The following is a 13,181-nucleotide window of genomic DNA, read 5'->3' on the forward strand; positions in this document are numbered from 1 at the left end:
CTATTAGTGGTGCAGTTAAGTGTTTGCAGGCCTTATTCATTTCCAAATACTTTGTTAATGCCGGAAACAAGACAATCCCTGGCTTATAAAAGAGAACAAACCACCCTAAAACATCTGGCGTACTTACACACTTTTCGCTGTCAAATACATAACACAAATGTTTATTTGACTCGGAATCTTTGCATATGAAAGTGAAGATCCTCTTGTCGGTTTTGTCATCTGCGCAGAACGATATTCTATGAAGCTGGCAGTTATGTTGGACTTCCTGTGAACATGAATGGAAACGAACTTAGTTGACTGTATTTTCTTCCACATTTTGAAATGTCCGCCGCATTAATAAAACACCTCACAGTTCTGAAAGTGCAGCGCTAACCCATCAAGTCTTGCTCTTGGAATTGCACGTAACTGAATTTACACAAATCCGAACACAACGGAGGTGGAAACGCCTGACTCATGGTTGGAACAAGGCATTCGCTGCAACAGTGCACACATCAGTACATGCTAGAGAAAGGAAGATTGATCAGTGGCTCGGAGCATTTCTGGGCCACTTTGTGGGATTCTGCGATCCTACATAGGATCTTTAAAAACCATATTCTTCACACCTTGAACATTTGCACAAGAGTGTACTGAGCCCCAAAATGTTAAAACTTTTCCAAAGGTTTATAGAAAAAGAAAAAATTCTGCCAAATTCTTTGCACTTTGTGCTACTGGTAATAATTAGCACTATAGTCTAGAACAGAACCACCTCTGTACAAGTTTACCCATGGTCCGGTAACAACTCATTCATAGTTCTCTTACTAAATATCAGGTCCATATTGTTATTCACTCATGACTTAGCCTTTTCTGTCGAGGAAAGTCATCCTTGCAACTTTGATAGCATAAGAACTTCAGAATTCATTCATAGTACACACCACACACACACACACACACACGGGGAAAGGGGCTCATCATCACTGCCTGCAGATGATGGAATTAAGACTTCTAATGGGCAGAAAGACAACTACGGAACCAGACAGACAGAGCAGTAACATGAGAACTCATGCACTCACAGAGACCCATCCATCATTAAATTATGAAACTCAGTATTATCATCAATATTATCTATGTATCACCATAGTTTTCTGAAACATGTTGGGGTTAGAAAAAAATCTTATGTTTTACTTAATTATAACTGATGAAGTAAAATACAATCAATAATCATTCTGTTTTCTATTCTAGCTATAACACACCACGTCAGTAAGAACCTCTGGTCATCGCAGTATTTGGTGGATGTGTGAACATTAGTGATGGGAGCTATTATAGTTGTATCCAAGACTGACTAGATAATTATCTTGCTAATTTTAAACCCCAGAGTGTCTGCTATAAACATTTCCCTCTATATTTATTACAGTTGATTCAGAAACTCAAAGACTGTCTTAACATCAGTAGCAATGATGCCTTAGAATCTTATCTTTTTGCATCTTACACTCATGCTTGCTTTGATTAAACCTATCACCCTTATTTCTAGTTTGTTTAAATATCATAGATAACAAATGCTAAGGGAATTCATCTGCAGCAATGCATCGCCTGAGGGGCAGCTGAAGGACAGGTCACCAAGCATTTGCTGGGTGAGTTAAGTATGAAACACTCTCTTGACGGTTTCCATCTGACCGTTTCTTTATTCTTCATTTTCATTCTATATTCTTTATTTTCCTGGTGATTTCCGTCTCTCATTTGTGTCGTTTTTCTTCTAACTTCTACATTCTTGATTTTTTTTCCCTTCTAACTCATTTTAACTCTATTCTTTCCCTTACAGCTTATATGCCCCAACAAAATATTTCAGGCAATATAAAAATTATACTGCAGTTACAGTATATATTCTGTGTTTCAGGTGAATGATTACAATGAACACAAGTAAAAAAACAGAACAGTCTCGATGTTCTTTACAAGATTAAACATTTTATGTAATACATGTGAAAAACAATTTATCCCAAAAATCTAAATACATTCATACCCAAGCAACTTGTTATAGATTAGTCATGTAGGTAATCAAGATACTCTTCTCAGTCAGGTCTTTTAATGGCAGGTTGTATTTTTCAGTTACAAAGAAAGGACCAATTACTTTATTCCTTATCTTTAGAGGTAATCCTATAGGAATCTTAAAGGAATCACAAACCTAAACTTTTATACATGAAAAAGAATTAGTCAACCGTATTTTAAGACTTCAGTGTCCACTCATCAATAGTTTCTTATGTCAGGAGATTGAGGTCAGAAATAGGTATAAAGAATTAATAATCATCTTTGGTCATCAATCAGTCCTAGCAAGAAAAGTACATCAGTGATTAATAGTTGGGCTGCTTTGTATTTTGACCTCAGTTTTGTGTCCTCGCGAACTTTAGGTTGTTTTCTGGGGTTTTTCATCTCAAAGCTTTTATTGAAACATCTGCTCTATCCTGGAGTTATTTTAGAGCTTTGTTCCAGCTGGTGATGCACACCGGAAGCTGTGACTGTATCTTTCAGCATTAAGATTAAAGGAATTCGAGCTGGCTTGGCTCCTGGGACTCAATTGTTTTTCTTAGTCGTTAACCTAAGCCACAGTCTATATGGCTCCTCAAGAGAAACCCATGCGTGTGACACTTCCTTGTTTTATTTTTTATCATCAAAACTCTATTTAAACTAACATTATTATCACCAATTAGATAGGACAGCTTAGGAAGGAGTCATCTTCATAATAATCCACAGGTAAAAACACCCAGTAGAACGAAAGGTTTCCATAAGATAAACACACTACATTATAGGCAGTGGTGATCTCACCACACCTATTCACACCATACCAGATACCAGAGAAAGATAGCAGCAGTAAACACGCGAAGACACAGCAGAAGAAAATCACATTCCATTCCGGGGTCTGTGGTCTCAGTTCCTTGCCTATCTGAGATTCAGCCATCAGGGAAGTACCTCCTGGTGGGCTGACACCTTGAATGTCAATTGCCACCTGTTGTTCTTCAGACAGTTGCTGGCACTTGCCCTTAATCTTTAGACCAGCAACAAGTTGTGTATGCCTCGGACTTATTCCTACATTTTGCCTTATAGCACAATGATTTTTTCACATTGACACATATTTTGTTTTAATGTAGTCAATCAAATAACTACCCTGAGCTATACTGCAGTCTCTAAATTCTAATAGCTAGTATATATCACTAATAACTATATGACAATGTTTGTGATACATTTCCATCTTATCATTATATGGTTTAGAAAAAGGGCTATATGACGGTATAAGTGTATAATTATTGCTATACAGCTCAGAAAAAAATGATTTATTTTTTCTTCTTATTTATAGGATAAACACAACATTTCTATAGCTAGTGGTGGAATGTGTCATTTTTCATCAACTCAGCAACCAGTATGGAAACAGAAGACATTTGGTTGTAATCATTCCCACATTATCATAATATTTGTTGATATTGGTGTGATAGTTTATGTGAACTATTACCATGAGATAATCCCAGAATCACACTAAGAAAAAGGCCTTTGGTCATATCAGTAGAATATCATATTGATTACATTGTGGAAAGAGTCATGTTAATGATGGGTGAGACGACCCCTGGGCAGAATATCCTAGAATGCATAAAGCAGAGAAGCTATAAACATGCCTTCATAGTTGTTTTCTGTTTGTGGATATAATATCACAGGATGCTTCAGTTAATGCTGCCTTGCCTTCCCCTCCATTATGGGCTGTATCAGGAACTGCGAGCAAAAACTCTCCTTTACACTGCTTCTGCTGTAGTATTTTACCACATTAACAATAAAATAAAGTAAGGCAGTTACCAAAGTCATCTTCCTAGGAAGACTAGAGTTGAAGACTTTAACTCCATTCTCTTGGGGTGACTTTTCTTGTTTTGCTTTGCTTTTTATTTTAGGTACTGGGGATTGAACTCAGAGCTTCTTGTATTTAAGCAGAACTTTTTTTTTTCTGTATAGAGTTAGACAGCCCACCTTGTGATAAAATTCATGGATATCAAATCCAGAACTAATTTTGTGAGATGTGCTAAAGAGATCTGGGAACACCAACAACAAAACACACAGCGAGGAAACACATATATTTATAATCAACATCTTTGATTACAGCTGAAATGAAAAGATCAATATGTGTTTCTCTGCATCCTCTGTTTCCCAAACCACACACTACACGTAGAGAACAGCTAAGGGGGGTAGAAATGAGAAAAGCATAGGCGCTAACTGCTTACAGAGATTGCATTTATTTCAATTTTTACCCATCCAAGTGGGAAAACATAGTATCTGTAAAGAAAGACTATTTCTTCACTAATAGTGTATTTTAAAAAATCCCATTTTTTGGCTTTGTGGGAGCCCAGGTAGTTTGGATGCTCACCTTAATAGACCTGGATGGAGGTGGGTGGTCCTTGGACCTCCCACAGGGCAGAGAAACCTGCTTGCTCTTTGGGCTGAGGAGGGAGGAAGACTTGATTGCGGGAGGGGGAGGGAATGGGAGGTGGTGGCGGGGAAGAGGCAGAAATCTTTAATAATTAAATAAATTAATTAATAAAAAAATCCCATTTTTATTTATAGATAGATACAAACCATTCTTCTGCCTGAAGAGCTCATTCCCAATATGATAAACTATAATTGTATCACAAACGCTTAATGAAATATACAGAAGCTCATTAGTTTGAGACTGTCTGCCTATTTCATTTCTTGACTAACAAATTTGCAAGCCAAGAGTATGTTAGCAGCCTAACTTTACATATAACAAACAGATCAACTTCAGCCAATTACATACAGCTGGGTTTTAACCAACCACTGGCAGCCAGCTCATGATACCATATCTAAATAAAGCAGACATCTAGCTGCAGCCAATTAGAAAATCTCCTTACCATATTCTTACTTGGCCTTTAAGGCTTATTGCTCATGCTGGTGAACTATTCTGAGTATTGTGTGACTTATGACATATTATATTGCAGTGGCAAGAATTAAGTGGGGGCAGTGGTTGGGAGCTAGAGGAAACAAAGGGGTTGGGAGAGAAGATCAACTAAAACTAACAATATAGGAAAAAAAACAAAGGAAGAAGGATAACTGGTAAGATAGGCTAAAAGTAAAAAATGTAGAAACAATGAGTTTAAATAGAAGGACCCTGAATAGGTAGATAAAGTTTCTCCTAGGAAACAAGTCGTTAAATGAAAATCCCTGTGTCGGGGGCAGGCTAGCTCCTATGAGTGGTTGATTCAGGATTCCCCTGAGAACCCCAAATAAAGAGGTGATCACCACGGTTGTTGGCTGTCTAACAGAACTAGATGGATAGACCTTATTGCTGAAAATGTTGTAGTGTCAGCCATAGGACATGGAAAAATCAAGTTGAGCTTTCTTCTTATTGGTTTGCCCTCATAGTGTCAAGGGTGCTGTGCAGGCTGCTAAGGAAGAATTGCTATCCAGTCTTACACAATTCAATCCTTGCATGCTATACTATCCGCTAGACAGGCAGATGAGCTCATTGGTACAATAGCAGCAATTCTATATTAGTGAGACAACCAATTACTTTCTAAACTGGATTTGAAGTCTGCACCAGAGGAGAGAATTCCTGTCTGGCATTGTAGTCCTATGGTCAAAGCCTTTAGCCACTGAAGTCCTATAAATCCTAGTAAGGAAATTAGGGCTGCTGTTTACTCAATGGACATAATGTGTCAACAAATTACCTCCTAAATAACTAAATTTATGCCCCCAGATTAATGGCATCCATTTGGACAATAAAAGCTTCTTTTGCACTGCAGTGGTAGCTTCAGGGACTTGTGGTTGCTGAGATGTTGAGAAAAAGTAATTGCTGAGTATGCCTCTGTAAGTTACACATCTATATTACTTCCTCTAGGATTCAGGGGGCCTCACAGAAGATGAAAGGATGTCAGAGACATAGGAAGGGATGGGGATGTGGAATTACAGGCTTCTGGGTATGGCGTGCTTGTTGAATTCAGAACTCAATGCAGCTGTAATTACCTAGGCAAGATTAGCACAAGCTTGGTCCTTGTGAGTGGTGGTGAAAAGCACACAATTCCCATCACTTCAACAGGCTCTAGAGAGAGTCTACGGTGAAGGGAGAGAACCTTCCCTCGGGTGAATAGCATATAATACAGTGAGAAGTCCCTTGCCATGTCCCCGTAAGCAATATGAATAAAACTCATAGGGGATAAGGGAAAGGGGGACTGATTGGGGCAAAGAAGGGAACTATTGAAAGTAGGAAGGAATCAAGAAAAGGTGATTGCAATACCTACAATTAAAACACATTGTATACATGTATGATGATGTTATAATGAAATTAATTATTATGTATAATTAATATATGTTGATACAAATATGAAACTGTTTGTCTTAAAATTAAAAATTGGAGGTAAGGCATTTATATGGGTAATTCAATTCATATTAAAGCATTGCATGATCCTTAATTCAATCTGGTGTCCATTTTAAAAACGAAACAAAGCAAACAAACAAATAAGTAAAACCCAGACATACAAAGAATCTCAAGTATGTGCGCACATGAAGATACAGCTGTGCCAAAGGAGGAGGCTAAAGGAGAAACCGAGTTTGTGGACATGTGAATATTGAGATTGTAGGTTCATAACTACAAAGGAAATAAATTGCCATTGCTTAATTTATCCAGACTTTGGCATTTTGTTATATCATCCCTAGAAAACTAATATACAGCAATTGAATCCACAGGAAAGGATATTTTAACACTGGACAGCTTTTGTCTTCTTTTATACCCAGCAAACCATACCATATGCATCTTGCACATAAAGGGATAGAAATTACTAAATACACACTACCAGTACTGAATCTACTTTATATAAGTTAGTTTATGGGGGGCATAGGCTGCAGGTAGACAATACCAAAATCCCAAAAGTTCTTCCCCTTCTCCAAATTGCTACACATGTTTAAATAAATCGCCAAGCACTGAACATTTAAAGTTGGTAATAAATGTTAAATGTCCATGAAAATAGATGTAATTGTCACTGACTGAAGAATAGGTCCACATAACTCTCAAAAAACAAGCCTTACCTTTGTTTTGGGTTCAAGAATTTTTACTCCGTAAATTGATATTTGCAATTCAACTTTAGGAATCTTCTGGCCTTCTGATTTCTTGATGTGTCTTGCAAACTATAAATAACAAAAACATTCACAAAATTGTGATTCCATAACTGTGGAACATGAGCATAAATGGACATTTGGAGTTTGTGTCTGTAACCAACATTCATGAATTCAGCGACTACCCATTACAAAGCATTTTATAGAAACAGTTTTGCTCAGTAACCCTCTCTGTCTGTTACCGTAATTCAGATTCATTCGCAATGACTTGTATTTTCTGTTTCCTTTGGGTTTTTGTTTGTTTGTTTGGCTTTTCTATTTGAGACACACTCTTTTTCTGTATTCCATGTCAGCCTTGAAATCATTATGTAAATTCAGCCTGCGATCAAATTTATAACAATCCACTGCCTTAGCCTCTCAAGTGTTGTGATTTCAGGTATGAGACACTATGCCTAGCTGATTCTAATCACTAAACACCAACAACACCCTTCTAAAAAAAAATGCCCAAACCTTGACTTTCATACATTTTCCATGCCATTTACAGGGCTGAATGTCTACCAACCAGCAAAGAAACCATGTGGGATAACAAGTACTGATTTCCTCATTTTGAGAAAATTTTATTTTAATGTGTTCTCAGAATTTGCTGTTCACCTGCTGTTGACTGACAGCTACCTAGTTGTGTACATGACCTATCAGTCAAACCAACAAAGATGACACCAACTGACATATCTAAACCAAAGCTGAGAGCTCCAGTCATTTTACCATGAATGATTCCGTTGTGGGGACAGAATCACAAACACAGCCAGCATCTTGTAGACACAATGGTTTCTACCTACTTTCATAGCCATAGTATCCCGTCTTTCCACTCATGTAAAGCATATGTTTACAACTGTTCGGGTCTTTGTAAAATCTGAAGAATATCATCCTACTCTCCCGCAGAGGAAGTTTCTGCCTGTCTCTCCCCAGCTTCTCCAGATTTCGTGGAAGAAAAATTATGAATCCAACTGAATTTTGGTATTAAACAATAGACATGTTTACAAACTTAATATTAGAATACATACAAATATTTACCTAAGCACATATATATACAACATATATGCGCTGTTAGAATAAGTATGTCTTGGGCAGTATTTTGTAATCCTTTTTAGTTTAAATGCTACTTACCTGAATCTAAGGTTCACTGGGTGTCCCAATTTCTGTCCAACTCCCTATTTACTTTAGTTTACTGGGTGTTTTGGTTTCTCCTGGAAACCCCTCTGACTCCCTACTTTCTTTCTTAGTTCCTTCCCTTTATATTACTTTAAAAAAAAGAAAGAAAGGAAGGAAGGAAGGAAGGAAGGAAGGAAGGAAGGAAGGAAGGAAGGAAGGAAGAAAGAAAGAAAGAAAGAAAGAAAGAAAGAAAGAAAGAAAGAAAGAAAGAAAGAAAGGAGACTTTTAAAGTAGTAGAATTGCACACCCCACTGCCAGGGGCTTCTACAACTCATTTTCAGCATATGGAAAGTCCTTTGAACTTGATTCTGAAGGATCAGATGTGAGTTCGGGCAGAGCTCCAGGGTTCTGGTGTGTCCTATTTATTTGCATTGCGCAATTCATTCTAATCTAGGGCAGATGTGCACGAGCATGGTAGTTGTTCCTGGGGCAGAGTGTTCAAAGCCTTCTTATGTATGTCTTTGCACTGCCAGAGAGGAGCACAATTAATGCTTACAAGAGTGCCTTCAAGTGTCTGCCTTCGAAGCCCAGCTGCTGCTATGTGTTTTGTTCCACTTCGGGTGGCATACTTTTCCAGTCTGCTTTTTTTTTCCTGCGTTCCTTTGACATAAGCTGCTTCATTATTATTGTTCTTTTGCCTCTAGAAGTCTTACAGTGTGCACATGACATCCAATATATGCCAAATACTTTTCGGCCTTTAAGAAACATGTTTTGCTTCCATGCAGCGTTATTCAATTCTCCCTCAAAGCATGTATATCAGCTGTCTTTTCCAATTGTGGTACACTTTTGACTTAGTATAATTAAGCAATTTTAAGGTTTCCATGCATGAAATACTAAAAGTACCAGTGGGTCTGTGTTCTGTACCTATTGAGGGCCACCTGAGATAAACCACCCTGTGCTGCTTACAGGGCCTCGCAGTCACTTCCAAGGGCTTTTCGCCATCTGAAGACAGCAATTCCTGTGACCTCAGACATGAATCCTGTAACCTTGTGTATTATGAAAATCTTGCTCCAAAAAGCCAGTGATTTAAAACTTGTCTGTTTAGAAAGGAAAAAGCAATGAAAGGAAGAAATGAAGAAAAGGGAGTGTTGATGTCACACATGTATACACATATACACATACATACACACACACACACACACACACACACGGAGGACAGCTGGAGAAATCAGGAAAAGGATGATGAGACCTAAACAGCTGGTGTAAGCCCCTCTGGTATCACTCCCCTACCTCGTGTCAAGGCCAACTTAACGGTACTACAAAAGCCTTGAGTTATCAATCCTCCATCAACCCAAACTGCATTTCCTAATGTCCTTACACACCGCAGTCACGAAATGGGCTGGTAGCAAGCATCACGGAGGATGCGCTTGCTCCCTTGCACTCAGACATCTTCCTTTACCATCAAACTTTCCATTCGTGTTTCATGTCAATATCAACATTCCCATCCGTTTTGTGGAGTGATTGCTGAAAATATATCTGCAAAAGTCTTGTATCTAGAATTAGACTCACTCTAAGCTTTATATCTTAAATAATTTAATAGTCATGGTCTCTGCTTTTTTATCTAAATGCCAAGCTCAATGCTCACAAAACTTTTCTCCCATCTTAAGTCTCCTTGATTTTCGTACTTGTGGACTTCTTAACTGTATTCCAAAATTCTTCTAATTCAAGAGTGATGAGAGACAATGCATGACAGATGCTCTCTTATCTTTGGCTATATTCTTTTTCTTATTTATTATTTTAATGTAAATCCTTGAAGAGCCTTGTTTGCAAATGTCTTTTTTCGGTGTGTATTTCTGGATTTTTTTTAAAAATCCAAATTCAAGTGTCCATAGGCATGAGGATTTATTGCTGGGTCTTCAATTTGATTCCATTAATCAATGTATCTGTTTTTATGCCAATACCATGCACTTTAAAAATTAATATAGCTCTGTAGTATTGCTTGAAATCTGGGATGATGATACCTCAAGAAGTTCTTTAATTTTAGAGCATTGTTTTAGCTATTCTCGGTTTTTTGTTTTTGCTTTTTACATGAAGTTTAATATTGTTCTTTCAAAGTCTGTAAAGAATTGTGTTGGAATTTTGATAGGGATTGCACTAAATCTGTAGATTGCTTTTGGCAGGGTGGCCATTTTTATTCTGTTAATCTCACTGAACCATGAACATGGGAGATCTTTCCATCTTCTGATATCTTCTTCAAATCTTCAAAGATTTGAAGTTTTTATCATATACGTCAGTCACTTGCTTAGAGTGTAAATATTTTATATAATTTGAGGCTATTATGAAAAGTGTTGTTGGCATGGTATCTTTATCAGTCTAGCTACTGATTTCTTTGTTTATATATAAGCATATGTATATATATATGTATACATTTATATATATGATTGATTGATATATATGTATACATTCATAAATATGATTGATTGATATATTGACTTTAGTTAAACTTGTATCCAATCTCTTTCTAAAAGTATTTCTCAGCTGTTGGAGTTTCCTGGTAGAAATGTTTTGGGTCACTTACGCATACTATCATATCATCTGCAAACTATTTGACACTCCAAGGCCACTTTGTATTTCTTACACTCAAGTTGCTAAAATAGTCTAATAATTATGCTTTTTTTTGGTATAACTAGGTTCTAAATAGTTGGTCATTCGAAGAAAAATAACTGAAGACACAATGGAATTGTAACACAGAGTGAAATCCAATGATGAAGGCCTAAGCTGATGAACAGATCTTGTCAGGGACTCCAAAGGCTGAATGACATTGAAGCATTTTCATGTATTTAAGTGGAGCCTTTTTTTTTTTTTTGCAGAGGAAGAATGGATATAGAATTTACTTAAGGTTCTTTAGGTCATTTTTAAAAAAAAACTTTCAAATACATTTCTGGAACTTTCCAGTAATAACATAAGAGTATTTTGGCTTTGTGGGAGCCTAGACAGTTTGGATGTTCACCTTCCTAGACCTGGATGGAGGGGGAAGGACCTTGGACTTTCCACAGGGCAGGGAACCCTAACTGCTCTTGGGACTGGAGAGGGAGGAGAAGAGGAGTGGGGGGAGGGGAGGGGGAAAGGGGCGGGAGGAGGGGGAGGGAAATGGGAGGTGGAAAATTTTTTTCAATAAAAAAAAGAATTCTTGGCAGGTTTTAAAACTAGATAACTTCATATGTTTAGAAAATAATTCACTAGAAATATATGTATTTATTGGAATCTTTAACTGGAGCCTCTTTAACTGGAGACAGCCCTTTCAAACTGGGGCGAAAACATGTTATCTCTACACATGTGTGAGGGAGCCTATTGAGTTAATATCTATGTCCTAGTGTGTATGCATATTTTAACATAACGAATTGTGAATACACATTGAGTCCTGGTGTTTGAACTGATTGTATGGAAACAGATCCCTTCTGAAAATGAGACGCATAATGAAAAAAGTGCTGAGTTTCATAATAGCACATTTTTAAAAGCTTACCGGTTTTTAAATGTCATGCTAAAAGCATAATTAAGAAATAGAAATGGGATATGTCATTTTGACAAACAGAAGGTATTTTTATTCTTACACAAGTTCTTACATTAACATTGTGTTAACGTTCACAAACAATGAATTCTCTATAGTCACCAGTCACTAGCCAAATCATTAGAAACATTCTGTTAAAAACCAAGCAGATATGATGAACTGCAAGAGTATAAATATAACATTACTGAAACTTCTTTAAGATTTCTAACTATTTTATTATACTTACATTTCTAATTTTTACCTAATGTCAAAAGGCAATGCATTTAAAATGCTAACTCAGGAAAGGGAGTAAAATTAATAACATTTTTAGCTACATGAGAAAAAATGAGTCCAACACTACAATGTATTTACTAAAAGAGTCAGGACACATGTGTTTGGGAAAAAGAAGCAGAAAATCAAAATGGGGTCACGAATATTTGGAAGTTTCTATTTCTAGTGGATCCACAGCACCACCCAATGGCCACATCCATAGGATAGCAAATTAAAAATACTGTAAATATTGATACATTTTGTCATAGCTCTGAGCTCAGACACAGCACAAGAGAAACAATTTCAACAAACTCAGATGAAAACTATCATCTTACTCATATTCACTAATGCAAAATTCTCTCTTATACATATTTACTTTGTTGAGAAACAAATTTTTCAACCTATACAAGTTATTTGTTAAATGCATATCAATTGTAAAAGACACACGTTTAATGAAAGCTACTGTCCGTTAAGTATACATTTTAACTCTATTGTTATTTTTCATTCTATTCCCCGCAAACAGTTCATTTTTAGGTATTGAACTTTATAGCTATGCCATTTAAAATCTCATATAAACTAGTCATAGTTTTAGAAGCCATTTAAGTCGAAGTATCTCTTTAGCATAGTCATAAGGTAATTGAATCATTTTAGTTTCACATTAGAGATACTGGATTAAGAATTCCAAACGTACAAAGAAATATTGCAACACCATTGCTCTTTTAAGATATGTTCTGGTTGCAGTAAAGTTGGACTCAACCCAGGACTTGGACCACTATTAAAACGATTAAATAGAATCATATTTTAAGTGTTGCCACAACCTACAAGGTTATCAATAAAACCCTCTATTGGTGATTAAAAATGTTGTTCAGATGAAGACCAGCCTGAAACATTGCCCAATGACAGTGGGAAGAAACGGTTCATGAGAGAGCATTTTCCTTAAATGTGAGTGATATTATCTTGGGAGCCCAGAATGTCTACTTCCAGGACTGTATCAAATAGTCACAAGAGTGAATGGATGAAGGCATGGCCTGATTTATTTCTTTATCCAGAATATAAATCTCATTCTGCTCCTTTGCCTCAACTTAAACTTTGCATATACTTCATTTGACCTTCTCAAAACATAGTAGTAATTTTTAACGTTCAT

At 36.7% G+C, this 13,181-nt stretch overlaps 1 protein-coding gene across 2 annotated transcripts in view; it reads right to left on the reverse strand.

Moving 5' to 3' along the window:
- Gulp1 (GULP PTB domain containing engulfment adaptor 1) overlaps positions 1 to 13,181 on the reverse strand; it is a 213,373-nt gene that overhangs the window by 26,036 nt on the left and 174,156 nt on the right. For both annotated transcript variants that reach the window (XM_057758576.1, XM_057758575.1), the window contains exons 5-6: positions 7,045 to 7,143; positions 128 to 265 (exon numbers count right to left, since the gene is read on the reverse strand). In XM_057758576.1, the coding sequence (XP_057614559.1) occupies positions 128 to 265; positions 7,045 to 7,143 (237 nt within the window). The remainder of the gene's footprint in view (positions 1 to 127; positions 266 to 7,044; positions 7,144 to 13,181) is intronic.

This window comes from Chionomys nivalis, chromosome 26 (assembly GCF_950005125.1).
Source record: "Chionomys nivalis chromosome 26, mChiNiv1.1, whole genome shotgun sequence".
Taxonomy (NCBI): Eukaryota; Metazoa; Chordata; class Mammalia; order Rodentia; family Cricetidae; genus Chionomys; species Chionomys nivalis.